At 51.8% G+C, this 24,430-nt stretch overlaps 1 protein-coding gene across 1 annotated transcript in view; it reads left to right on the forward strand.

The window, feature by feature from the left end:
• SAMD11 (sterile alpha motif domain containing 11) overlaps window positions 1-24,430 on the forward strand; it is a 76,878-nt gene that overhangs the window by 17,547 nt on the left and 34,901 nt on the right. The window contains 3 exon segments of the mRNA XM_030963864.1: window positions 2,708-2,886; window positions 5,647-5,697; window positions 16,992-17,116. Coding sequence (XP_030819724.1) covers window positions 2,708-2,886; window positions 5,647-5,697; window positions 16,992-17,116 — 355 coding nt within the window.

Genomic DNA, 24,430 nt, shown 5'->3' on the forward strand with positions numbered 1-24,430 from the left:
CGAAAGCATCCACACCCTCTGCTCCTTGTCCCTTCACCCGGGAGGTGGAGCAGGCAAGGAGAGAAAAAAGGGGAAAATCCGGAAGTTTTGCTTTATTTAGGAGCCAGCACAGCGTTCCCCTCTCAGCTGGTGTGAGGCGGCTCTGGCTCCATCAGGGGTGACCCACACTGCCTGAGGAGCTGGCCTCACATCTCTGCTTCCTCCTGGGCCACCCCAGGTGAAGGGACAGAGCCCTTTGATGTGGGAGCAGGCACAGCAAACACAGAGCACAGGACACTCACAAAGAGGCTTTGAGAACAAGTGGCTCCAGAGGCCTGACAGATTTTCTACCTTAGCCCTGCCTCCCCTCAGAGCCTGGAAATTCCACTTGGCTTTCCCCAGAAAAGCGTGGCTCTTGCTCTATTCACCAATTATCCTTTGGGTTTATAACTCACTGAGAGATTCTGAGGGGGAAATGTTCCCCTCTGCTCCTTTAGGGCTTCCCAAACCCCTGTTGTTAATGCTGATGGGAAGAGCTGCACCTTCCCTCCTGGGCAGCTTCCTTTTGGGTTAAAACTTCCATATTCTCTTCAGTCACAGCAGGACCCAATTTCTGTGCCTGCACACGTCATCCTCTGCCCCCATAACCAGGAAAACCCCCAGGAGGAGGATGAGGGGGCAGGCACAAGGCAGGAATGTGCTGGTGGTGCCTTTGGAGCAGCAGCCGGAGCACCAGGAGGCCGAGGGAGCTGCTTGGGATTTCTCAGGGCAGTTGTGCTCCAGGGTGATTTTCTTTTCTCTTGAGGATAAAGCAGCCCAAACACGAGCTGGGCTCTGCTGTCCCCTGGTTCCAGCTGTGCCACCTGTGTGGCTGAGCCCCATTTCTGTCCTTTTGTCCTCCTGGAGTCACTGCCAGAGCCTGCAGAGCCTTTTCATGGCACTGGTGAGGGATGTGGCAGTCCCCAAAAGCTGGGAGGGCTCCCCTGCTCTGTCCTGGCTCCTCCATCAGCTCTGCCCTGCAGAGAACCTGACTGGCTTGCCTGGGAATTCTTCTGCTTTTTGCCAGCTTTATTGGGAAAGTTGAAATCAGGTTGGGTTTTTTTTCCAGGGTAAAAAAACCCCCAAACTATATCTATTATTTATATTTATTAATAATTTTTATTTATATTCATTAATTATTTTAATATTTATATCCGTTATTATATTTATTATTTATATTATTAATTTTACTATTTATGTTTATTATTTATATTTATTCATTATAATTATTATTTGTATTATTCTTATTATTTATATTTATTCTTTCTGATTATTTTTAGTTTTATTTATGATTTATTGTATTATTTATATTATTATTTATGTAATTATTTAATAATTGCTGGCCGTTCCCCCCTGCTCCCTCTCGCCCTGCTCTGTCCCTGCAGTGCTGGAGCAGTTCCAGGTGACACTGGTGTCCCTGGGAGGACAGACCCGGCAGTGCCAGGGCACAGGGCTGGCAGGGGATGCCCTGGGAGCTGTTGATTCATGTGCCCATCCCTCAGCCTGGCCAGGAGCGGGGATGAGAGCCTGGCCACCCCCTCCTGGCCATGAGCCCTGCTGGGATGCAGCTCCTGCAGAGCCCAGGGCTGGATTTGCCCCTGGAGCAGAGGGCTGGGAGCACTCGGGGCTAATGAAGGCCCTGGGGACAGGGCAGGATTATCCTGGCGCTCTGTGAGGTGTTTGCACTAATCCCAGCTGAAGGGGAGTGCAGACTCTGCCAGTCCTGCAGGGGATGTGTCCCCACTGCTCTGTAATGCCCTAATTAAAGCCATTCCCCCAGGTTTGTTATTGGGGAAAGCAAAGAAAAATATCCCAGGCTCTCTGAACCTCCCCCTTTCCTCTCCCCTATCTTTATTATCTATAAAAAGACGGAGAAAATGCTGTCTGGGCTTGAGGATTTCCTTCACATATGGAAAAGATTTAGAATCCTCCTGCTCCCAGAGCTCCCCCAGCATTCCCTGGCTGCTCCCTGTGTTTCCCAGCCTTACCTGTGAACAGGGGCTGCTTCCTCCTGCAGGTTTTTATCCAGTAATAATTATTTCTGGGGGTTGAATCACAGGCACGTGAATCACCTTGCAAACAGCTTTGATATTTTCTCGTGGCAGCAAATTCTTGGCCTCGCTGGGGTTCCTGTCCCAATTCCACTGGGACTTGGATTAAAAATAAAATGCAGTTCCATTTCATTGGCTGAAGTGACAGATTCTGTGGGGCAGTGGCAGTGCAGCTCCCTGGTTTGCAGGGTGTTCCTGCTGCTGGCAGCTGGCCCTTTCCAGCCCGGGTCAGGAGTTCCCTGGGCTGCTGGCAAAGCATTCATTGAGTGGTGACCTGGAATTATTTATTTGGTGGGAAATATTCTGGAGGCAGAGACTGGTGCCTGGTTGTGCTGCCTCCTTCCTTTCCTCTCGGTGAGGATGAGGGGCAGGCTGGGGATGAAGGGCTGGGAGAGGCTGGATGTGCAGGGCTTGGTCAGGACTGGAGAAATCAGAAACAGAAATGCCTGAGCTGCAAAGTCCTTTAAAAGGTGACCAAAGTGACAAAGTGTGAGCCATGTATGCTTTGTGAGCCATGTGTGGCAGCTGTGGCTTGTCAAGAAGAGCTTTCTGACAGAGATAAACGAGTTTTCGTGTGGTGTTTGTGGAAATACTGAGATTCCTCACCAAATCCTGTTGTTTTCTCTCTCCCTTGGCAGAACCGGGGCCGCCTGGCAGAGAAGAGGAGCGTCCCCCTGCCCCCCAGCAGGGTCCCCAAGAAGGAGCTGGGCTCCCTCCTGTCCCCCAGCGAGGACAGCCAGGACAGCGACAGGAGCAATGGGCTGCAGCCCCAGGTGAAGCAGGAGGAGGATCTGCACATCAGTATCATGAAAAGAAGGTACCTGCAGGCTGGGCTGGGGTGGGAAATGGACACGGGAACCTGGGCGGAGGCAGCCCTGCCCCAGGGAGCCACCTCCAGGGCTGGAGTGCTGGAATCCCCTGCCAGGGGCACAGCCCAGCTCACAGAGGGCACTGCTGGGCGATTTTCACTTATTCCCATCTGGAGTTTGCACTCTGGGTTTGCAGGTTCTCACTCCCTGGCCAGGGCTCTGTGCCTTTGGGAATTGCACGGCCAGGAGATCATCTGTGGGCTCCAGCTGTGTGAAACACAGAGCTGTGGGAACCCCCATGCTGAGAGAGCCTCCTGCTCTCAGTTGTGCTCCAATTGTGATGGAATTGAAGCTGAAGGGGGGTCAGTGCTGGGGACCAGCGTTTGGGGAGCAGCAAGGTGTGGGGCTCTGTGTTTGATTGTAAGATATGGGTTTTTTGTTTGGTTACAGAGCACCAAAGTGTGGGGTTTTGGGTTTTAATGCAAGATGTGGGGCTCTGTGTTTGATTGCAGGGTGTGGGGTTTTGGGTTTTATGTTTGGTTCCAAGTCTCAGAGCATCCTGAGAGCCACCAGGAGCAGGGCAGCAGTGCTGGAGCTGCAGCAGGGAGGAGGGGCTGCTGGATTTTGGTCCTGTTCTTCTCAGTGCCCTGGACATTCCTCCTGGGATTGTGCAGTCCTAGAGGAAGAGGAGAAGGGATTGCCTTGAGTGACTGGTGACCCTCAGCTGGGCTCTCCTGGGAGGCCTCAGTGCCCTCAGTGTTCAGCTCCACAATCCCAGATCCTCTCCTGGGAGGCCTCAGTGCCCTCAGTGTTCAGCTCCACAATCGCAGGTGCTCCCAGCCCTCTGGAAAAGCAGGAATTTCAGAGGGTCTGTGAGCCCAGAGAGCACAGCCCCAAAGGATGGTGCCTCAGCCCCCGGGGCTGTCGCGTCCCCGTGATGCACAGCAGGGCTCAGCTCCTGAGACAAGCCTGTAAAAGCAGAGCAGAGGCAGCTGAGGCTGTAATTGCTTCTCTGGTGGTTTATGTGCTCCTGGGCTGGCAGTGCAGAAGCTGTTCCCCCTTGCTCAGATAGATGCTGGTACCCTCAGCGGCTGAGGGAAGGAGCAGGGAGGCACAGGAGCAGCCCATAAAGCCTCCTGTAATTAATTTTATCATTGCAGCTGTCCAGGGGTGCTGCTGGAAATGGAAAGGGGTTTTGGAAAGGGGTTTGGGGATGCACCTGGGCTGCTCAGGAGCACAGGGAACCCTCCCAGGGAGCTTTGGTGAGCTGCCCTGCTCCTCCTGCCCCTTTAATTGTGTTTTAATGCAGCAGAATTAGTGCTGGATTGTCTCATTAGGGGGGAGAACAACGTGATAACTGCAATTGATAATGCTGGGCCCCCCAAACACAAAGTGCCCTTATCTGAAATCTTTAATTACTGTAATTGCTGTGCCTGGTTTGTTGGGAAATGAAGGAGGAATGTGTGGCAGCTCCCAGGCAGTGATCCCCAGCCTGCCAGGGCTGTGCTCTCCTGCACTTTGTGCCCCTTGGTTAATTTTATTTCCTTGGGGGAGCAGGATTCTCCCAGCTGGGTTCAGCTCTCCCTGATTTTGTGCCCTTGTTCTTTTCCTTTCCTTGATTTTTTACCCTTGTTCTTTTCCTTCCCTGGTTTTGTGCCCTTGTTCTTTTCCTTCCCTGATTTTGTGCCCTTGCTCTTTTCCTTCCCTGATTTTGTGCCCTTGCTCTTTTCCTTTCCTGGGGGCTGCACTGCAGTGTGCTGGGCAGAGCTGGGCAGGTGGGGCAGGTAGAATTCCTGTGAGGGCAGGAACTGGGGAAAAACCAGGAATTCAGTGCCTGGTGCCCAGGGAGCATCTCCTGCTCGCAGCCCCAGCATCCCTGAGCATTCATCCCTCAGCCAGGGGAGCCCAGGGGTCTCCTGTCCCCATGGGGGGAGACTGGACACCTCAGCTGCTCCAGGGCCTCCAGTGGGGAGCAGTGACCCCCCTGATGGCCCTGGGGACAGCAGCAGCAGCCTGACCCCCTTATGATGGCCCTGGGGTGGCTCTGGGGACAGCAGGAGCAGCACAAAGGCTCCAGAGCCCAGACACGACAGCTGGGCCCTGCAGGGGCTGTGCCCCATCTGCTCCTGCCTTAATTCACCTGCTGTGTGCTCCCCCCGGGCTGGGGGGCTTTGCTGGCCCCCACTGAGAGCAGAACTGGGTTAAACTGGGATGGGGAACTGGGCCAGGCCTGGGTTAAACTGGGGTGGGGAACTGGGCCAGACCTGGGTTAAACTGGGATGGGGAACTGGGCCAGCAAACCTGGGTTAAACTGGGATGGGGGAACTGGGCCAGGCCTGGGTTAAACTGGGGTGGGGAACTGGGCCAGACCTGGGTTAAACTGGGGTGGGGAGCTGGGCCAGGCCTCAGCAAACCTGGGTTAAACTGGGATGGGGCTGGAATTGGGGCTGAGCAAGGCAGGAATTGGAGCTGGAATTGGGGCTGGACAGGGCAGGAACTGGAGCTGGAATTGGGGCAGGAATTGGGGCTGGACAGGGCAGGAATTGGGGCTGGAATTGGGGCTGAGCAAGGCTGGAATTGGGGCTGGACAGGGCAGGAATTGGGGCTGGAATTGGGGCTGGACAGGGCAGGAATTGGGGCTGGAATTGGGGCAGGAATTGGGGCTGAGGAGCTCTGTGGGTCCCCAGGGTGGAGCAGGGTCAGGGGCAGCAGATGAGTGCTCAGCCCCTGCCTCTGAGCTCTGGTTTTGGTTGGTTTGTTTGTTGCAGGATTCACACCCACTGGGATCTGAACATCTCCTTCCGAGAGAGCTCTTGCAGGTACCGTTTTTGGGCACCTCTCTGTGTGTTGGGCTGAGAGTTTCTCATTTGTTCCTGGGTGCTGATGGATGTAAATGAACATTTCTGGCAGTTCTGGGGTTTATTTCTTCCTCCCTTTGTTCCTCATCCTCCCCTTCCCACACACCCTCTATTTTGTTGTTATTTTGGGGGAAGTTGTGGGGCAAACAGTCCCTTTTACACTGGAAGAGAGAACTGATGAGATTTCTAAAGCAAGCCCAATTTTGCTGTGCTTACTCTGGTCCGAGGTGGAAATTCATAAATTGAGGCTCTCCAGTTGCAAACTGAATATTCCTCTGTGACCCCTGATATCCTGGGCGTGGTGCATTATCTTCATGTGCTGCCAGCAGTCACAAACTCTTCTCATCCTTTAAAAATCCAGAAATTTGCACTAAAACCTGGCATTTTGAAAGGTCTCTTTCGTTCTGGATTTCCAGATCAGGATGCAGCCCTTGAGTTGTAGAAAACGGCTTGGTTTGTGGAATGAGAACAATAAATCTGAGCAGCTGCGAAACTTCTCAGGGAGGAGAAAACGGAGCAGGAGGGGGCAGGGTGGGGGTCTGGGGGTGCTCCCTCCACTCCTGGGTGCTGGGGAAATCAGGATCTGCTCCCTGGGATCTGCCAGGGAGAAATTGGGAGTTTTGCTAAAAGAGGTTTGTGATGTTTGTGTGAACCTGTTCAGTCAGAGATGGAAAAAAGGGAAATTATTGCCAAGGTGGAGCAGAGGACAGTGTCCATGTCTTTAACTGGAGAGGGATTCCACCTTGGCCATGGGAATGAAGGTGGGAAATCCATATGGACTCATCCTGCAGGAGGGAGCAGTGAGGGCAGAGGAATTCTCTGGTATTTAACTGGTATTTCCAACTGTGCCTCTGAACCACAAATCCCCACAATTCCCAAATTTTCCAGCGTCAGGAGCACAAGCCCCAGCCCGCAGCGAGCACAAGGAGCCGGGGCAGCAGCTCAGCACCCATAGAAACAGGTTTGTGAAAGGCAGCCCTTAGACTGCCAACCCTGGCTGCCTGCTCCAGGCGGCTGGGACTCTCAAATACAAAAGGATGGATTCCTTCCATGCTAAATTTCAGCCCAGAGCAGAGTTTTATGGCTGTTATAAACTCCTAAAAGGCAGAGGTTTGGGATGGAAGTGCTGACAGTGCCTTAATTAATGGCCCTGTGAGCAGTGATTCTGCACAATGGCAGCTGAGGGTGCCAACACCTTTGGAAATTAGAATCCCTGTCTTAAAAAAATAATTCTGAGCTTGCAGTGTGTGTGGAATAAAATAATGGTCTGGTTTTTACGTCAAATGCATTTCCTGGTCTTCCTCAGCTTGACTGTTCCCTTCAGTTTAGCTGTGTCCTGGGAGAAACCTCAGTAATTCCTCTTGGGAACAGAAGTTTTGCTTTTCCTGAGGAGTCCAGCTGTCAAAAGCTGCCCATCCAGCCCATGCAAAAGGGCAAAAACCTGGCTATGCTGCGTGGCAGAGGAAGGATTTGGGGTTTGAGCAGCCCAGATTGGCAGCACCCAGCCCTGTAAAGCAGATTTCAGTTCCAGCGAGTGGGCGCGGCCTCGAGGGGAGGGGGCGTGGCCTGGCAGCGAGTGGGCGTGGCCTCAAAAGGGAGGGGCGGGCGGCGGCACGGCAGAGCTGTGGCCGCGGTCGTGGAAGGGAACGGCGGGACGGGCGACTGCTGCGGGATGCCCCGTGCAGCAAAGAGCTCCAGCAGCGCCCTGCAAGCCGCGACCAGCCCCGCGGCAGCCATGTCCTGGTGGGAGATCTATTAAACAGCTTAAATCCCACTGTGTCCCAAAAGTCTCGTTACGACAGTCGCGCTTTATGGCACCTTTTGCGACAGTTGCGCTTTACGACACCTTTTACGACAATTGCGCTTTATGGCACCTTTTACGACAGTCGCGCATTACAGCGCCTTTACGACAGTTGCTCTTTACGACAGTTTTGCGACAGTCGTGCTTTACAACATCTTTTACGACAGTCACACTTCATGGCAGTTTTGCGACAGTCGCGCTTTACCGCACCTTCTGCGACAGCCACGCTTTACAACACCTTTTACGACACTCGCGCTTTATGGCACCTTTTGCGACAGTCGCGCTTTACGGCAGTTCTATGGCAGTCGCGCTTTATGGCACCTTTTGCGACAGTCGCGCTTTACGGCAGCTTTTATGACAGCCGCGTGGCCTCAAATGGAGTGGGCGTGGCCTCAAGGGAGGGGTGTGGCCTGACAGCGACTGGGCGTGGCTTTGAGGGGAAGGGGGCGTGTCCTCAAATGGAATGGGCGTGGCCTCGAGGGGCGTGACCTTACAGTGAATGGGCGTGGCCTGTCAGCGAGTGGGCGTGTCCTTGAGGGGAGGGGGCTTCGCAGAGAGGTTCCGGTGCTATCACAGACCTGCCCTGCTGGGGGTGCAGCTGCTGAAGGGGAATGGAACAGGCAGGCAGGAGGAAAAGGGACATAAATCAGCCTGGGGGAAAGGAGGAGGGGAAAAACACCTGGGAAAGGAGATGGGGGAAGCAAAGAAAATGGGCAATGCAGTGATTTAGCTCCGTGCTGTGGAGAGGAGAGCCGGGCGGATTGAAAAGCAGCTGCTGCTGGAGGTGCCAAGGCTGCTCCTGACTCAGCAGAGCTCTGCTGGGTGACACAGGGGACACAGGGGACATTATCAGTGGCACAGCACTGCTGCTCTGCCCTGCCCTCCCAGCACTGGCACAGCATCCCTCTGGGGCTGCCTGCTTTCATTTATTATTATTTTTTAGTAAGCTTTTCCTTTCTAATCTCCTAGACCTGAGAGGGAGACTGGAAGGTCAGGGGGAGTTTTCAGCAGCTGGGGGCTGAACCTGAGCCCTGAGCCCTGCGCAGGGGAGAGCCCTGGGGCCAGGCAGGGCACAGCAGCAGCGTCCCCAAACAGGGACCTGCCTCTCCCCTCTGGCACTCCCTGGCTGCTCCCAGCTGGGAAAGCTGAACAAGTTGAGTTTTGCCCATCAGATGAAGTCAGGGAAGAGAAGATCCCAGCTCTGCAGAGCTGTTCCCACAACTCTGGGGACAATTTCATTCTTGACTCTATGGAAGACTTCAGAAGTCCCCAGCGAGACACCACAGATGTGTCAGCCATGGCAGGAAAAGGACTTTAAATATCCTATTAAATAAATATCCTAAATAAAGCATATTTCTTTAACATCAGGCTGAATTCAGCCCATCCAGCTCCTTCCTGCCCTGGGTTTGGGCAGTGGCTGCTCAGGGGAATTCTTCAATCCCCATCCTGGGTTTTTGGGAATCAGGCACAGCAGAGGTACCTGAGTGGCTTTGCCCTTTCCTACAGGGATAAGGCCAAACAAGGGGGAAATTTGGAGTGCTGAAAAGTATGACTTAATCTGAATTAATTATGTCATCATCATTTCATTAGCAGCACTTTGTGCTCTTGCACTCACTCCCAGGAAGATTTATCTGGCTGCAGGGATGGGGTAGGGAAAGGAGAGCGTTTATGGACTAGCAGAGATTCAGGTGCTAGAGGGGAATGGGAGCTGATCAACCAGTCCTAACTTGCATTTAAAGCTAAAATTGAGTTTCAGATAAAGGTGGGAAAAGCTGTAGATTCTTACAGGAAAAGGGAACAGTTTTTTAAGAATAGTTCTGGCCATGTTTATCCCCAGTGTGCTGAAATCTTTGGTACATGGCAGGGGGTAATGGATTTTTTGTAGGGTGTCCTAAAGGATTTGGGATAACCTGAGCATCTGAAGGCCACAGACAGCCTTGGGAAGAATTCCTGATACCTTTCAGCTCACATAATCCTCAAAGAAAGCCAATCCACAAAAACCAAACCTGCTTTTGGGTCCAGACTTGCAGGGCTGGAACTGGAGATTGTCTGCGCTCACAGCGCTGTGGGGTTGGCATGGTTTGGAGTGTCCTGGGTGCTGTGAGGGATTCCTGTGGATCCTCCCTCCCCTCCTGCCCAGCACCAATCAAAGCTGCTTATTTTATTTTCCATTTTCCCCATTATTTTATTCCACGCATTGCATTATTTTAATATTATTTTAATATTTCATCAGCTGCCCTTGGTGGGTGGAGAAAACGAGGGGAATTTGGGGTGTTGGAGGAGCCCTGAGCCCCGTCAGCTGTGCCAGCCCCGCGTCCCTGTCCCTGCAGAGCAGGAACATCCCGGTGTGTCCCTGCCAGGTCCCACACTCCGGGGTCCCTCTCCTCCCCTCTCTCAGGGGGCTGCAATTCCAGCTTCTTTTTATTTATGAGCTTGCAGGGAGCTGAATGACAAAGCAGGCTTACAGTGAAAACATCTTCATACTTATTTCCACCTTATTTTGGAGTTGCCAGCCCTACTGATCATTTTTATGAACTGTCATGAGCATTAATGAAATTTTATGGGCATTTTGCTGGGGACATTGCAGGATGATTAATTTGTTTTTCCAGGCTCAGGCTGCAGGGAGATTTAGGGCTGTGCTGCCCATGGGGAGGGTTGGGGTTTTCAGAACTCTCTGCTCCCTCCAGTTGGGAAAACTTTGTTTATCCGTCCTCTTTTCCTCTCCTCATTGCCCCTTCGCTGCCTGGGTGCTGCTGGGTGAAGCTCAGGGGTGCAGGTGCCTGGCTGGAGAGGGGGAGGCTGCGGAGTTGTTCTCTGGCAGATCCGTGTCTGACAAGGACACACTGTGACACACAGGGCTTTGTACCAGTGGGGAAGGTGAAAAGTTACCCAAAAGGCAGAGCAATAAAAATGGAATACAAATTCAATATCATATACAATACTAGCAATAATAATAATAATAATAATAATAATAATAATAATAATAATAATAATAATACTAATAATACTACTACTAATAATAATAACAACAACTATTATTATTATTATTATTATTTAGTTAATAATATATATAATAATGCACAATATACAATATAATATAATACATAAAACATAATATACATATACATAATTTAATAATAATACACAAGAAATTATATATTTATAGTATATATTTGTATTTAATAATAGAATATATTTTTATATACAATTAGTACAATAAATATAATAATGCAATACAATACATATAGCAATATTATATACAATAGAGTATAATAATATATAATAATACAATATTATTACAAAATAATAATACAAAAAAGCCATAATACATATAACAATATAATATATGTTTAATATAAAATATAATATATAATACAGTATAATAATATATAATAATACAATATAATATATAATTATATACAATGTAATATACAGTATAAATATACTATTAAATATATTTATATGATAAATACATAAAAATATATTTTACAAAATTAAATAATAATAACTGGTGGCTTTCCCTGAGCTTTGCCTGCTGGGTTCTGTCCAGAGCACAGAATTAACTCCCATGGGGGACATCCTGCTCCTGTGGCAGGGAGCATTTCCAGGAGCTGCCTTGGCGGGCTGTGCTAGGGCCGTGCCAGGGAGGTGCCAGTGCTGCAGGACAGGTGCCAGCCCAGCCAGGGAGGTGCCAGCCCAGCCAGGGAGGTGCCAGCCCAGCCAGGGAGGTGCCAGCCCAGCCAGGGAGGTGCCAGTCCTGCAGGGCAGGTGCCAGCCCAGCAGGACAGGTGCCAGCCCAGCCAGGGAGGTGCCAGCCCAGCAGGGCAGGTGCCAGTGCTGCAGGACAGGTGCCAGTGCTGCAGGACAGGTGCCAGCCCAGCAGGACAGGTGCCAGCCCAGCAGGACAGGTGCCAGCCCTGCAGGAGGGCTCAGGCTGCTGCCCCACCCTGCCCTGTCCCCTTGACCCCAATCCCAGCCCCGGGTGCCCCCGCGGTGGCTTTGGGGCTCTGGCCAAGGTGACCGTGGCCAGGAGGGGACGGTGGGGCTGAGCTGAGGCTTTCCCTGATCCCAGCCCTGCCCCTGCTGACTCAGGAGCCTGGCTTAATGCTGGCCTGGGACACTGACCTTGCCTCAGGGGCCACGCCAGGGCACGGCCAGGCAGAGTGCTTCCATTGCTGGGAGAGAGCGACTGCTCAGAATTCCCTGAGAATTCCCTGCCCAGGGTGGCCAGTCCTTCACTGGTTTGGTGCCCTGTGTGTGGGGGGACTCAGAGCTTGTGATTTTTTTTTTTTTTTTAATGTTTAGGATTTTTTAAAAATTAAATTAAAATTTTTATTTAAATTAGCGGTAAATTAATTTTAATTTAAATTAATTTTCAATTAAATTAAAGATTTAATTAAAATTAATTTTAAATTAATTCAAAATTAATTTTAAATTAATTTTAAATTATTTTATTTTTTAAAATTAATTTTAAATTATTTTTTTTTAAAATTAATTTTAAATTTTTATTTTTTAAAATTTATTTAGGAAGCTTTATATTCTAGTAAGGAAGAAGCTGAGGGGATTCATCAGCTCTTGGGAATAAACATGATTTTATTCCCTGAGCACTGGGTTTGGCCTGGTCAGGGTTGGGATGGGGAGGTCTCTGTTCCTGCACAGCACAGACACCACCCGCACATTTTTCCCCTCTGAGCTGCCCCCATTAGCTGGGAGCACCAGGGGCTGAGTTTCTGACAGGTTCTGAGCAGGAGGTCAGGGCAGGGAGACAGAGCAGTCCCTTCTGGGGCCTGAAAATCAATGGGAGTGTGATTGAATGGCCCAGGGAGGCTGGGCACTGCAGGTGCAGGGAAAAGCAATGACACTGGGGGAGTTTCATGTGGGGGCTGCAGCAGGAATTGCTCTTGCAGCTTTTCCAGGTCCTGTACAATCTCCAGATTCGCCAGATTGAGGTTTTTTTTTTTTTCCAGGGGCTGGACTGGAGTGCTGATGTTTCTTTAGAAATCACTTATTAGTTTTTTTTAACAAACACTAACAATTTTTTAAACAAATGCTTAGTTTTTAAATGCTAGGAAAAAAGAAATCTAAGTGTTTCTGCAGCTTCTGGGGATTTTCTGCTCTCCTGGAGCTCCTCTGCCCTGCTGGTGCCTCAGCCTGGCCAGGCAGGGCCGGGGGGATCACTGCAGAGGGAATGACCTGAGCCTGCACCTGAGGCGAGGAGCATCCCTGGGCCAGCCCTGGGGGCAGCTGCCCTGCCCTGCCCTGCTCAGTGCCCTGCTGTCCCTCCCTGCAGCTCTGACACTGCTCCCTTTGCATATTGGATTTTCCTGTTCTTTATTGCAGGGAGGGGCAGAGGGTCGGGACAGTTTTATGGCTGCTGCATTGATCAGTAAAATTTAATATAATCCCTGCACTTACTGCCTGATCGTTAAGGGGATGGAGAGCCGCTGGAATGTATTCTAAAAGAAATGTTTTTCCATTTTATTTCCTTCCTATTTCACTTGCTGAGTCTCTCTTCCCTTCCAGTCTCCTACTTTGCATTCCTGCAGAGACTTTTGAGTGCGTTTTCCCAGCTTTGCTTTGATCTGATGGAGTTTTAGGGAAAGTTCCCCGCTCTGGTGTGGTGCTGGGCCTGTTCCCCACTCCCTCAGCTCTCCTGCAGTTCCTGGACCTGTGGAATTCTGTCCCTGCTGCTTTGGGGCTCCTGTGATTCTGCCCCAGCTCTCTCTGGAGCTCCTGAGGCTGCAGGGCCAGGTGGGCTCTGCTGTCTGCTCCATTCCTGGGCATCCCAGAGCTGCCAGCCCCGTGGGGTCTGGAGCAGGGCAGGGACAGCCTGAGCTCCAAATGACACAGCACCTCACTCTGGAGCAGAGCAGGGACAGAAATGTCCCCAGGGCTGGAGCCTGAGCTCAAAATTCACACCAACAGCTCACTCTGGAGCAGAGCAAGGACAGCCTGAGCTCCAAATGACACAGCACCTCACTGGACCAGAGCAGGGACAGCCTGAGCTCTCACACCAAATTACACAGGGGAAAAGTGTGTGTTTGTTCCCACCAACAACTCACAGAAAGAGAGAGGGAGGGGGGACCCGCTTCCCCCCACCCACCCCCACTGCCCCCGGGAGAGAAGAAAAAAGCCCCGCGGGGGCGCCACCCCCCCCCCACCCCCCACATCTCACTCTGGAGCAGAGCAGGGACAGCCTGAGCTCCAGATTCACACCATCACCTCACTGGAGCAGAGCAGGGACAGCCTGAGCTCCAGATTCACACCAACAGCTCACTGGAGCAGAGCAAGGACAGCCCGAGCTCCAGATTCACACCAACAGCTCACTGGAGCAGGGCAAGGACAGCCTGAGCTCCAGATTCACACCATCACCTCACTGGAGCAGGGCAGGGACAGCCTGAGCTCCAGATTCACACCAACACCTCACTGGAGCAGGGCAGGGACAGCCTGAGCTCCGAATTCACACCATCACCTCACTCTGGAGCAGCCCTGTGGGAGCAGAGCTGGCTGGGGCTCCTGCTCTGCAGGGCACTGCCCTTGCCCTGGCTGGCATCTCTGTGCAGTGAGCCCGGAGCTCAGGGCAGGGCACAGCTGGCAGTGCCAGCAGGGTGGCAGGCCCTGCCAGGCTCCTTCAGCCTCACCCGTGAGGAGGATGGGGCACTGGGAGCTGCCCCTGCCCCAGCAGCTCCTCGCTGGGGGCAGAGGGAGCTGCAGGAAGGGAAGGGCAGCCCCTGGTGGGAATTGTTCCCGCTTTGCCCGAGCTGTCTCCTTCCCCCGTGCAGTCTGTGAGCAGAGCCTGCGGGCGCCTGGCTGCCTGTGCTCTGCACAGCCCTGACACTGATTTATCCTCTGCTTAATTGTCTCCAGCCATTAGTCTGCTCATCCCTCTCCTCCTCAGACATGCACTCGCTGCTAATGGCTGCAAACGAGGCACATCTGGGAGGCCTGGGTCTGCCTGGGCAGGCTCGGGGGTGGCTGTGACCCTCGGGGGTGTCTGTCAGCACCTCTGTGCCCGCTGGGGCTCACAGGCCAGCAGCCAAGGGGCTGGGATGGAGAACGGGGCTGGGTTCTGCCTCGCTCCATGGGTAAACTGAGGCTGGAAGGGGCTGGGATGGAGAATGGGGCTGGGTTCTGCCTGGTTCCATGGGTAAACTGAGGCTGGAGTGTGCCTGTGGCTCCCTGCTGATGCACCTGTGCACACCATGATGGTTTTTATTGGGGTGGAGAATGGGGCTGGGTTCGGCCTGGCTCCATGGGTAAACTGAGGCTGGACTGTGCCTGTGCCCCCCCGAGCATGGATTTGCTGATGCACCTGTGCACACCACGATGGTTTTTGTTTTAAACCAGTGGAAAATCAGACAGCAGGAGGTTTTGGGGGCAGGAGGGCAGCGCTGCTGGTGTGGGGATGATTCCCTTTGCTGGGTTCTGGTTTCCCTGGATCCATCCCGGTGCTCTGCCCTCTCTGGGTTCTGGGGAGCTGCTCCAGAGAGAGGGGGCTGCATTTTCCTGCTGGGTAAAACAATCCCTCCCAGCAGCTGAAGGTGTTTGCCCACCAGCGCTGCTCTGGGCTCCGCTGGGATGCGAGGCAGTGTGCAAATGCAAAGATGTAATTATCCCATTTTTCTCTTCCCACTCCCTGCTCTCCTGGCTCCTCTCCTCCGCCCTTTCCGGGCCTTGTGCTGATGGCAGCGTTTATCTGCATTTGTCCTCTGTCCCTGACAGCCACTTATTGATTGGCATGATTAAAAAGAACTGATAATCACTTCACATTAATCCCATAAATGACTTAAGGCACCAAAATATTTGCATAATGCATCTTAAAGGTGGCAGCTAAAAGAGGATAAGACCCAAAACTGCTTGGCACAGGAGAAATGGGCTTCCCACTCACCTGTGGGCTTGCTTAAGTAATGAGCCTTGTGCTTGCATAAGGAGCACTCCGAACTGCTCCGGGGGGAGGTGGGAGGCTGCTCAGGGGATTTGGGAGCCCAGCATCCCTTCTCCTGCTGATCCCGCTGAGGGATGGGGGATCCCGGGGGAATCAGGGGCTGTTTGTGTCTGCAGCCTCCCCTGGAAATCTGCAGCCAGACGCCCGCTGAAAGTACCTAAAGACTTTCTGTCCTGGGCTGATCAGCTTAGCAGCAGCTAGACACGGATTAGCTCCGTGCCTGCTGCAGCCCGGGCTGGGCTGGGAGCGCCGGGAGCTGCTCGGGGCCAGGCAGCAGCACGGGGCGATATTTAAGGCAGATCAGCTGGGTAATTCTGCAGATAATGCACCCTCCGGGCTGCCCTGCCGGGCCCAGGTGAGGACACCCCCGGGTGGGAGCAGGGAGGGAGCTGCGGCTGGGCAGGGAGGGCAGCGGTCCTCATTTGTTCCTCATCCCTGTCCTTTCTGCCAAGTGTCTCTGGCTCTCCTGGCTGTCATCTTCCCTCCAGAGACAGGGCAGGAGGAAAAGTTGTCCAGTTTAGCTGGGGGTGAGCCCCTGGTGCTGGCAGGATGGGGAGTCAGCATCTCCTGCAAACAGACAAACAGAAGGGAGATGTTCCAGCACCACCAGCTCCTGCCACCTTCCTCTTCCTCCTCAACCTTGTAGATCATTTACTCAGGAATATTTTGCAACTGGAGAGTGATTTGCCAGTAAAAGAAATCACCACTGAGCTGCAGTATCTGCTACAGTGAATTGTTGTTGTGTTCTTCCTCTCCATAGAAGGAAAAAAAAAATAGGAAAAAAGGACTAACCCAGCCTAGTTAGCAGCAGTGTGATGCAAGGAGAGCAGGCAGAATAATGCTGAATTGCTCTAACACAGTCTCTTTTCCCAGAAGGAAGAGCATTGTTTTGGGATCTGTTGGAGGGGGAGTTGAAAATGGGTTTTGTAAATAAATCTGTCCCCTCAGGTCTGGGGAGCGCTGCTGCCCGGGCTTCGTGGTGGGTTCCTCTCTGAGGAGAAAAACCATCATTCAACCAAACCAAACAGCCTTTTGTCCCAGCACTGATGGAATGGAAAAACTTAGGTTTTTAAGAATAGAAGGGTGGCAGCTGATAGAAAACTATCAGTTATTTCAGTTCAAGTTTCCTATTCATTCTGGAGCAGCTCTGCCAATTCCTCCGCTTTCAGTTTTTCCATCCTCGATGTGAGTCCTGGCCCACGCAAGTTCTATCTGGCAGGGCTGGGATCAGGAATCAGCAGCTCTGGCAGCTGCAGGGCCCTTGATGGGAAATGAGAGGGGAGTTTGGGAAGGGCTTTGAAATCCTCAAAAACTGAGGGGAGGTTAGGGAGGGAGGGAGGGAGGGAAGGAAGGAAGGGGCAACCCTGCAACCCAGCAGTGCTGGAGCACACAAAAACCTCTCCCAGCTGTGCTCACATAGGGGGAAAAATCAATTCAGGGAGAAGAGGTACTTCGGGTTCTTTCAGAGCTGGGGTTTCCTTAACGTGGGGTTTCTGTGCTCTGCCGCAGCCGCGACACCGACCTGTCCAGCATCATCTCCAGCCTGCAGCAGGGCCGCCAGCTCGGCATGCCAGAGAGCCAGAGCCGCTGTGAGCTCAAGAGGAACCCCCTGGACGTGGGGCTGGCAGCAGCAGGTGAGGGCTGGGGCACCTCTGCTGCCCTGGGCTCGTGGTTTCCCTCCCCTCCTCTCCCTCTCGCCTGTGGTGGGGTTCGCAGGGGTCTCAGGATGAGGGAAGAGATCTCGACTCCATGTTTCAGAAGGCTGGTTTATTATTTTGTTACATATATTTTATGATATATATTATATTAAAAGAAAATGTTACATTAAAACTGTACTAAAAGAACAGAAGAAAGGGTTTCATCAGAAGGAAAGAAGTGGAATGATAACGAAAGCTCGTGACTCTCAGAGAGTCCGAGACAGCCGGACTGTGATTGGCCATTAATTAGAAACAACCCCATGAGACCAATCACAGATGCACCTGTTGCATTCCACAGCAGCAGATAATCATTGTTTGCATTTTGTTCCTGAGGCCTCTCAGCTTCTCAGGAGAAAAATCCTAGCAAAAGGATTTTTCATAAAATACCATGGCTGCACTCGCTCCCCGGTCCCTTCATTGTCCTGTTGGATTTTTCCGTGTTGCATTTCAGCTGGAGGAAATCTTGTGGTGCTGTGGCTAAAGATGAAGGTGGGAAGGGTGGCTAGAGAAGGTGGGAAGGATTCTGTGGTGCTGGTGAAGCCCTTTGGAGGTCCCCAAAGCCAGTGGGCTGTGTTGAAGGAGCTTGTGGCAGCGCAGCGCTGCAGCGTCCCCGGGGCTGGTGCCAAGTGAGGCAGAAAGGCCTTGCACAGAGCTTGACTGGATTTGCAATTTCATTAATCTCAGGTTCCCCACGCTGCTGCAGGGCCTGCTAGCTCCTCTGGGAGCAGGGTTTGGGGTGTTCCCCTGGGTTGAGCTGCACCCAGGGTGGAACCAGAGATGCTCCTGTGGGACCCTGCCCTGGGCTCAGGGAGGGGCTCTGGGGAGGGTGGTCTGGTGGCAAACTGCAGAAGTCCACAAGTGACAGTCTGGGGTAAATAAACCAAGATCTGCTTGTTGATTGAAGGATCCTGCAGTTAGGGAAAAACTGGGGTTTCTGTCAGTTTTTATACTGTTTTATGGAGTTTTATACCCTGCCCTTCCAAATCAGAGCCGGATCTCTCTGCGTGCTGTTTTGGGCCTTCTCAGAAAATGTGTCTGGTTGTGTTCATGTATTTTGTCAGTCATTCTGGTGAGTGTGTGAGTGAACCCCAAATGCAGAGGGAACCCCACACCTGACACCCTTTGGGAATGTCTTTGGGGGGTGAGAACTTCAATCACATCTTCAGGAGGGACTCAGGAGGGGTTTGTAGTGTGTGTGTAAATCAGCCAGGGCAGCTCCCAGACTCTGCTTTCACAGCTGAATCTCCAATCTCATCATTAACCATGTCCCAAAGCCCCTTTCCCTGCACAGCTCCAAAAGCCAAACTGGCCATAAATCCATTTTTCCCTGTGACCCTGCTGGAGTCTGCGTGGCTCAGCTGACCCTGGGTGTCAGAATGGGTTTCAGTCTTGTTTGCTTTGCAGAGAAACTGCTGGGCTTGACCAGCATTGCTGGAATTCTCTGGGACCCGTGGCATTCCAGAAATGCAAAGGGTTCTCCTCATTCCCACCAGGAGAAACGATGACGTGTAGGAGCTCTGACTCCTCTCTCTTAATTGGTGTTTGAGCTGCTCTGGGTTGTTTCTTAAATTAGGAAAGTGTAAGAAATGGCCTCAAGTTGTGCCAGCAGAGGCACAATATTAGGAGCAAATATTAGGAACAATATTATCAATATTAGGAACAATTATTAGGAACAATATTATCAATATTAGGAATAATTATTAGGAACAATATTATCAATGTTAGGAACAATTGTTAGGAACAATATGATCAATATTAGGAACAATTGTTAGGAACAATATGATCAATATTTGGAACAATTATTAGGAACAATATGATCAATCTTAGGAACAATTATTAGGAACAATATTATCAATATTAGGAACAATTATTAGGAACAATATTATCAATATTAGGAGCAATTATTAGGAACAATATTATCAATATTAGGAGCAGTTATTAGGAACAATATGATCAATATTAGGAGCAGTTACTAGGAACAATATGATCAATATTAGAGACAATTATTAGGAACGATATTACCAATATTAGGAGCAGTTACTAGGAACGATATTATCAATATTTGGAACAGTTATTAGGAATGATATTATCAATATTTGGAACAATTATTGGGAACAATATTATCAATATTAGGAGCAGTTATTAGGAACAATATGATCAATATTAGGGACAATTATTAGGAACAATATGATCAATATTAGGAACAATTGTTAGGAACAATATTATCAATATTAGGAACAATATGATCAATATTAGGAACAATTTCTTGGGGGAAATATGATCGATATTAGGATCAATATGATCGATATTAGGATCAATATGATCGATATTAGTATCAATTTCCAGGGGGAAGAGGCTGCCCAGGGCAGTGGTGGAGTCACCACCTGGGGGTGTCCAGGTCACCTGGGGATGTGGGTTGGTTAATGGTTAAGGCGGGTTGGTTAAGGCTGGGTTAATGCTTGGCCTGGGTGGTCCTGGAGATCTTTTCCAACCTTTCTGATCCTGTGAAATATTCATGAGTGAAAAGGAGGAGGCTCAGGCACACAGGAGGCCACCAAGGCAGTGACAAAGCTCTAAGGAATGACAGGTTTGGGGGGTTTAGAAGAGTCAGGAGGGCACAGGAGGTGTCTGAGGGGACAGGGGGGCTTTGTCACTTTGTCACCTCTCCCCAGGTTCCCTCTGGGCTTTGGGCCCAGCACTGCTGGGGCTGGTTTTGCTGGGAGGGGAGCTGGGCAATCATGAATTCATACAGACTTTTCAGAGGTCGTGAAGCACTGCTCGCTGTTGTTGGAACCGTTGTGTTCCAGCAAGGAGGGCAGAGGAACTTTGCCCCCAGCTACTGCCCCGTGTGTTGGGTTATGAGAACCTCCCCCTCCTGAAGGCACCTGCGCATAAACAATGCTGAATCAATGATGCTGGGGCCTCCAGGTTCACAAAGTCCTGCCTGGGAGCTGCAGGGCTCTGCTCAGAAACGTTCCCGTGCTGCTTTCTGGGCGGGATTTGGTCCCAGAGAGGGCAGGAGGAGCTCTCTGGAGGCTCCTGCGTGCTCAGGGTGCTGCTGGAGCAGCACTCAGCAGTGCCTGCTCCTCCCTGCCCCAGCTCCAGGGGAGGATGCAGAACAAGGAGAGCACAAATGGCAGAGATGTGCTCATTGCCAGCCCGTGGGGGCAGCAAAAAGGCTGAAGCTGGCAGGGCTGGCTGCTTTGTGATTAATTCTGGGAGGGAATTCCTCCTCTTGTTGTTACAACCAGGATTAGAGGCAGTGCTGTAGTTTCCAGCAGCACGGGCTGGGAAATCAGCAGTATCACTGGATCTGGATGGTCTTTGAAATGCAGAAAGGGGCTGGAACGAGTGAAAAATAAATGTGTGTGGTTCTGGGGCTTTTCTGACTTCAGGGAGGCAGGAAAGGGCTCAGGGCAGAGCTGCCTGGGGCTGGGTGAGGTTGGTTCCCCTTGGCACTGCCAGCCTGCACAGGGGGCAGGCAGAACAAGCAGCTTTGGTGATTGCCCAAGCCCCCAGAGCAGCTTCCCTACAAACCAGGGCAGGTCCCTCCTCGGCTGACCCTGCAGAGGATTCCCTGCTGCCCCTCCTGCCCTGCTGGTTCTGCAGTGGGGAGTGCTCTCCTTGGTGCTAATTGCACTGCAGCTGGGGATGGAAGGGAAGGTTTTTTTATCTCAGAAACACCGCAGAGGAGAGGAAAGGTGCGAGGAATGGGCTCTGTGCTTCCCTGAGGGTCTCCAAGTGCCTCCCCCAGGCCGCTGTGCTCTGCACGCTGCTTTAGGGCCTGAGCCAGCGCTTGGCCCCTGGTCCCCAGGCTCTAATTCATTCCTGTCCTGCACAAAAATCCTGTTAATTTCTCCTCTTTCTCTCCTCAAACACCCTCTGTTCTGCAGTGCCAGATTTCATGGGTTTCCAGTGGCAGTAGGACTATTTGCATGGATAGAAGTGGAGGATTCAGGCTCCCTCATGCTAGAGGAAGGTGGGTAGCTCTTCCCTCTCCTCCTCCTGCCCCTCGTGCCTCAGGGACCTGCTGTGCTGGCTGGAGATGCTCTGAGAGGGCACAGAGGGGAGACAGAGCCTCACTCCTGCCCCAGGCAGGGAGAAATTCACTGCAGAAAGCACCTGGGGCTGAGCCTGCCCCGGCTGAGGGGGGAAGCGGCAGCAGCAGCAGCAGGGCAGAGCTCCAGAGAGGCTTTTCAGGGGTTTTTGGTCAATGTGATGGGAGTGACAAACCTGAGAGCTCCAGAGAGGCTTTTCAGGGGTTTTTGGTCAATGTGATGGGAGTGACAAACCTGAGAGCTCCAGAGAGGCTTTTCAGGGGTTTTTGGTCAATGTGATGGGAGTGACAAACCTGAGAGCTCCAGAGAGGCTTTTCCAGGGGTTTTTGGTCACTGTGATGGGAACGACAAGCCCTGAGAGCCTTGCAGAGCTCCAGAGAGGCTTTTCCAGGTGCTCCTGTGTTCCTGGTGCTTTTGCAGCCTGGGAGGAGCAGATTTCACCCCCAAAAACACCCCAGAGCTGAGCTGTGTCCCTGGGAGAGGATTTATTCTGTGCTCACCCTCTTGCCCCATCTTTCCACGTGGTGCCCTTGGCCAAGCAAGGGAGAAGGAGGAATTTTTGGGCTATAAAGAGATTCAAATGTGAGAATTCAGAGATTCAAATGTGAGAATTCAAAGAGATTAAAATGTGAGAATTCAGAGATTCGAAAGTGAGAATTTGGGGTTTTATTATCTCAAAAACACCACAGAGCTGAGCTTGTGTCTCCTTGAGAGGATTTATTCTGTGCTCACCCTCTTGCCCCATCTTTCCATGTTGGCCAAGCAAGGGAGAAGGAGGAATTTTTGAGCTGTAAAGAGATTCAAAAGTGAGAATTCAGAGATTCAAATGTGAGAATTTGGGGTTTTTATTCCCAGTGTGGATGCACAGCCGGCTGCTCAGGCCTAGCCCTGGGCTCTGTGTCCCTGCCATGGCCTTGCAGTGACCTGGTTTGCCTCTGCACTGAGACCCAGAGCTTTCATAGGCTAAGGAGGAGTTAATATTGGGGATGAAAAGGAATTGGGATCGGGGATGTTGCTGCTAATGGCTGGAGACAGGATCCCAGCACAGGGCTGGGGTAATGAGCTGGGCTGCAGACATGTTTTCATTTAGCCGAGCCAAACAACGGGGAAAAAAGCAGCAGCCTTTATTGGACTGCTGCCTTAAATTGAGCAGAAAATCAGCACCAAATGGGCGGCCAGGAGCTGGAAGGCCAGGCCCTGTTGTTGACATGTTTTCCCCTGAAGGACAATTGTTTACCTTGGCAGCCTGAGGGTCTGGGCTCTGTCCCTGCCCTGCAGCCCCTGCCCTTGGAGCTGGGGCTCCGTTCCCCTCGCTGGGCTCCGTTCCCCTCGCTGGGCTCCGTTCCCCTCCCTGGGCTCTGTTCCCCTCTCTGGGCTCCGTTCCCCTCCCTGGGCTCTCTTTAACTTTGGTTTTGCACCTCCTGAGGCCTTGCAGGAGTGCGATGTGACCAAGAGCCTCTGCAATACCAGCAGAGGAGCTGGGAAGTGAGGGGAGAGTGGGGAAGCCAAGGTGGAAGGGAGTGTTTCCTTTGGCTGTGCCAGCACAGGTCAGTGCAGGGTTTGCTGTTGTTTTGCTCAGGTTTTACCCTTGGCTTTGCCCCCGCTGGAGCAGGAGGAGCTGAGGAAGGTCAGGGCCTGTTGTTGGAGTTCAGTCGAGGTTGGAAAAGACCTCTGAGATCGTGGAGGCAGCCAGGAGCCACCTCAGCATCTCTGCTGGCTCCTGCTGGCTCTTGGCCTCTTCAGGGGAGATGAAGGAGCTGGGTTGGGATTTTCCAGGGAGGAATTGTGGCTCTGTCACCGTGGGGACTGCCCTGCTGCTGCCCTGTCCCCAGTAAAGCTCTGCTCCCACCCTGCCCAGGCAGTGAGCGTTGCTTTGTGCCAGCCACGAGCAGACTTGGGGAGCGTTATTTAGGGATGGAGGGCTGGGCATGGGAAGGGTTTTATTAATGGTTTGCTGTGAGCAAGAAGAGGCTCAGCTGCCTCTTTCATTCATTTCTCAGCTCTGCACAACCTTTTTGTTCCCAATTCCTCTTCTCTTTTGCTTCTCTCCCCTTCCCTGCTCTTCCCCCTCCTCCTCCTCCTCGCATTTCTTTCTTCTCAAACCCTTTTCCCCCCCAGTTCCTTGTCCATTCTTAATCCCCATCTCTCACACACACACATCCTTCTTCCTCTGCACTCCTCCTCCTCCTCCCGGGTCCCTGTGCAGGCCCCTGCCCTCCCTCCCTCCCTCCCCAGCTCTGGGGAAGGAGACAATTTGAAGGTTTTCCGCTCTGCTCTCAGCTGAGAGGCTCCTTCCCCCAAGCCAATCAATGGGAGCCTTCCAGCCCCACTGGGGCTTGGCAAACATGAGATCAATAAGTTATTAGCACCATTCTGTCAGCTGTAATGTGGAGATTGATCGGGGCCGGGGCTCCTGCTTGCAGCCTGGCACTTCCCCAGCCTGATAAAGATGACAGATTAAGGGAATAAGAAAAAGGAATTAAGGAGTCTGGCTGTCAAAGCTGTCACGGGCTGGAGAAGCAGCGGGTTTTTTTTCAGGGGCTGAATGAGTGCAATTGGACATTTAAATGGTGCTAAGGGGGTCCAGCCCCAGCAGCAGCTCTGCTGGGCTCTGCCTGTGCTGAGGGAACGCTCTGGAAGGGGCGGCCAGGGAGCTGGAGCAGCTCTGCTGCCTCCTGGGCCTGCAGGGGCACAGGGCTGCTGTCCCTGGGCCGGGTGACATCCCCAGGCCTGAGGGCCATGGGGCCAAACAGGCTTTGCCCAAGAGGTTTGTGCTCACGGGACCCCAGAGTGATGGGAAGGCAATTAAATAAATTTTTTAAAAATTAAAATAAATTTATTATACATTTATTTATAATAAATTTATAAGTTTATTATACATTTATAATAAATAAAAATTATTTATTAATAAATAAATAAATTTCATTTAAATTAAAATTAAATGAGAAGGGAGCACCCAGTGCCTCCCCTGCCATGGCAGGGACGCCTCCCACTGCCCCAGGATGCTCCCAGCCCTGTCCAGCCTGGCCTGGGCACTGCCAGGGGTGGGGAAGTCACAACCTGTCTGTGCCTGTGTCTCTGGTTTGTCAAACTTCCCCCTGGAAGCTGCTCCTTTGCAGGCAGGAAAGTGAGCCTGGACTTCCAGCCCACCCTCCCAGCTGCGTCCTTTAGAGCTTTTCTAAAAGAAAGTTGA

The sequence above is a fragment of the Camarhynchus parvulus genome, chromosome 21 (assembly GCF_901933205.1).
Source record: "Camarhynchus parvulus chromosome 21, STF_HiC, whole genome shotgun sequence".
Taxonomy (NCBI): domain Eukaryota; kingdom Metazoa; phylum Chordata; class Aves; order Passeriformes; family Thraupidae; genus Camarhynchus; species Camarhynchus parvulus.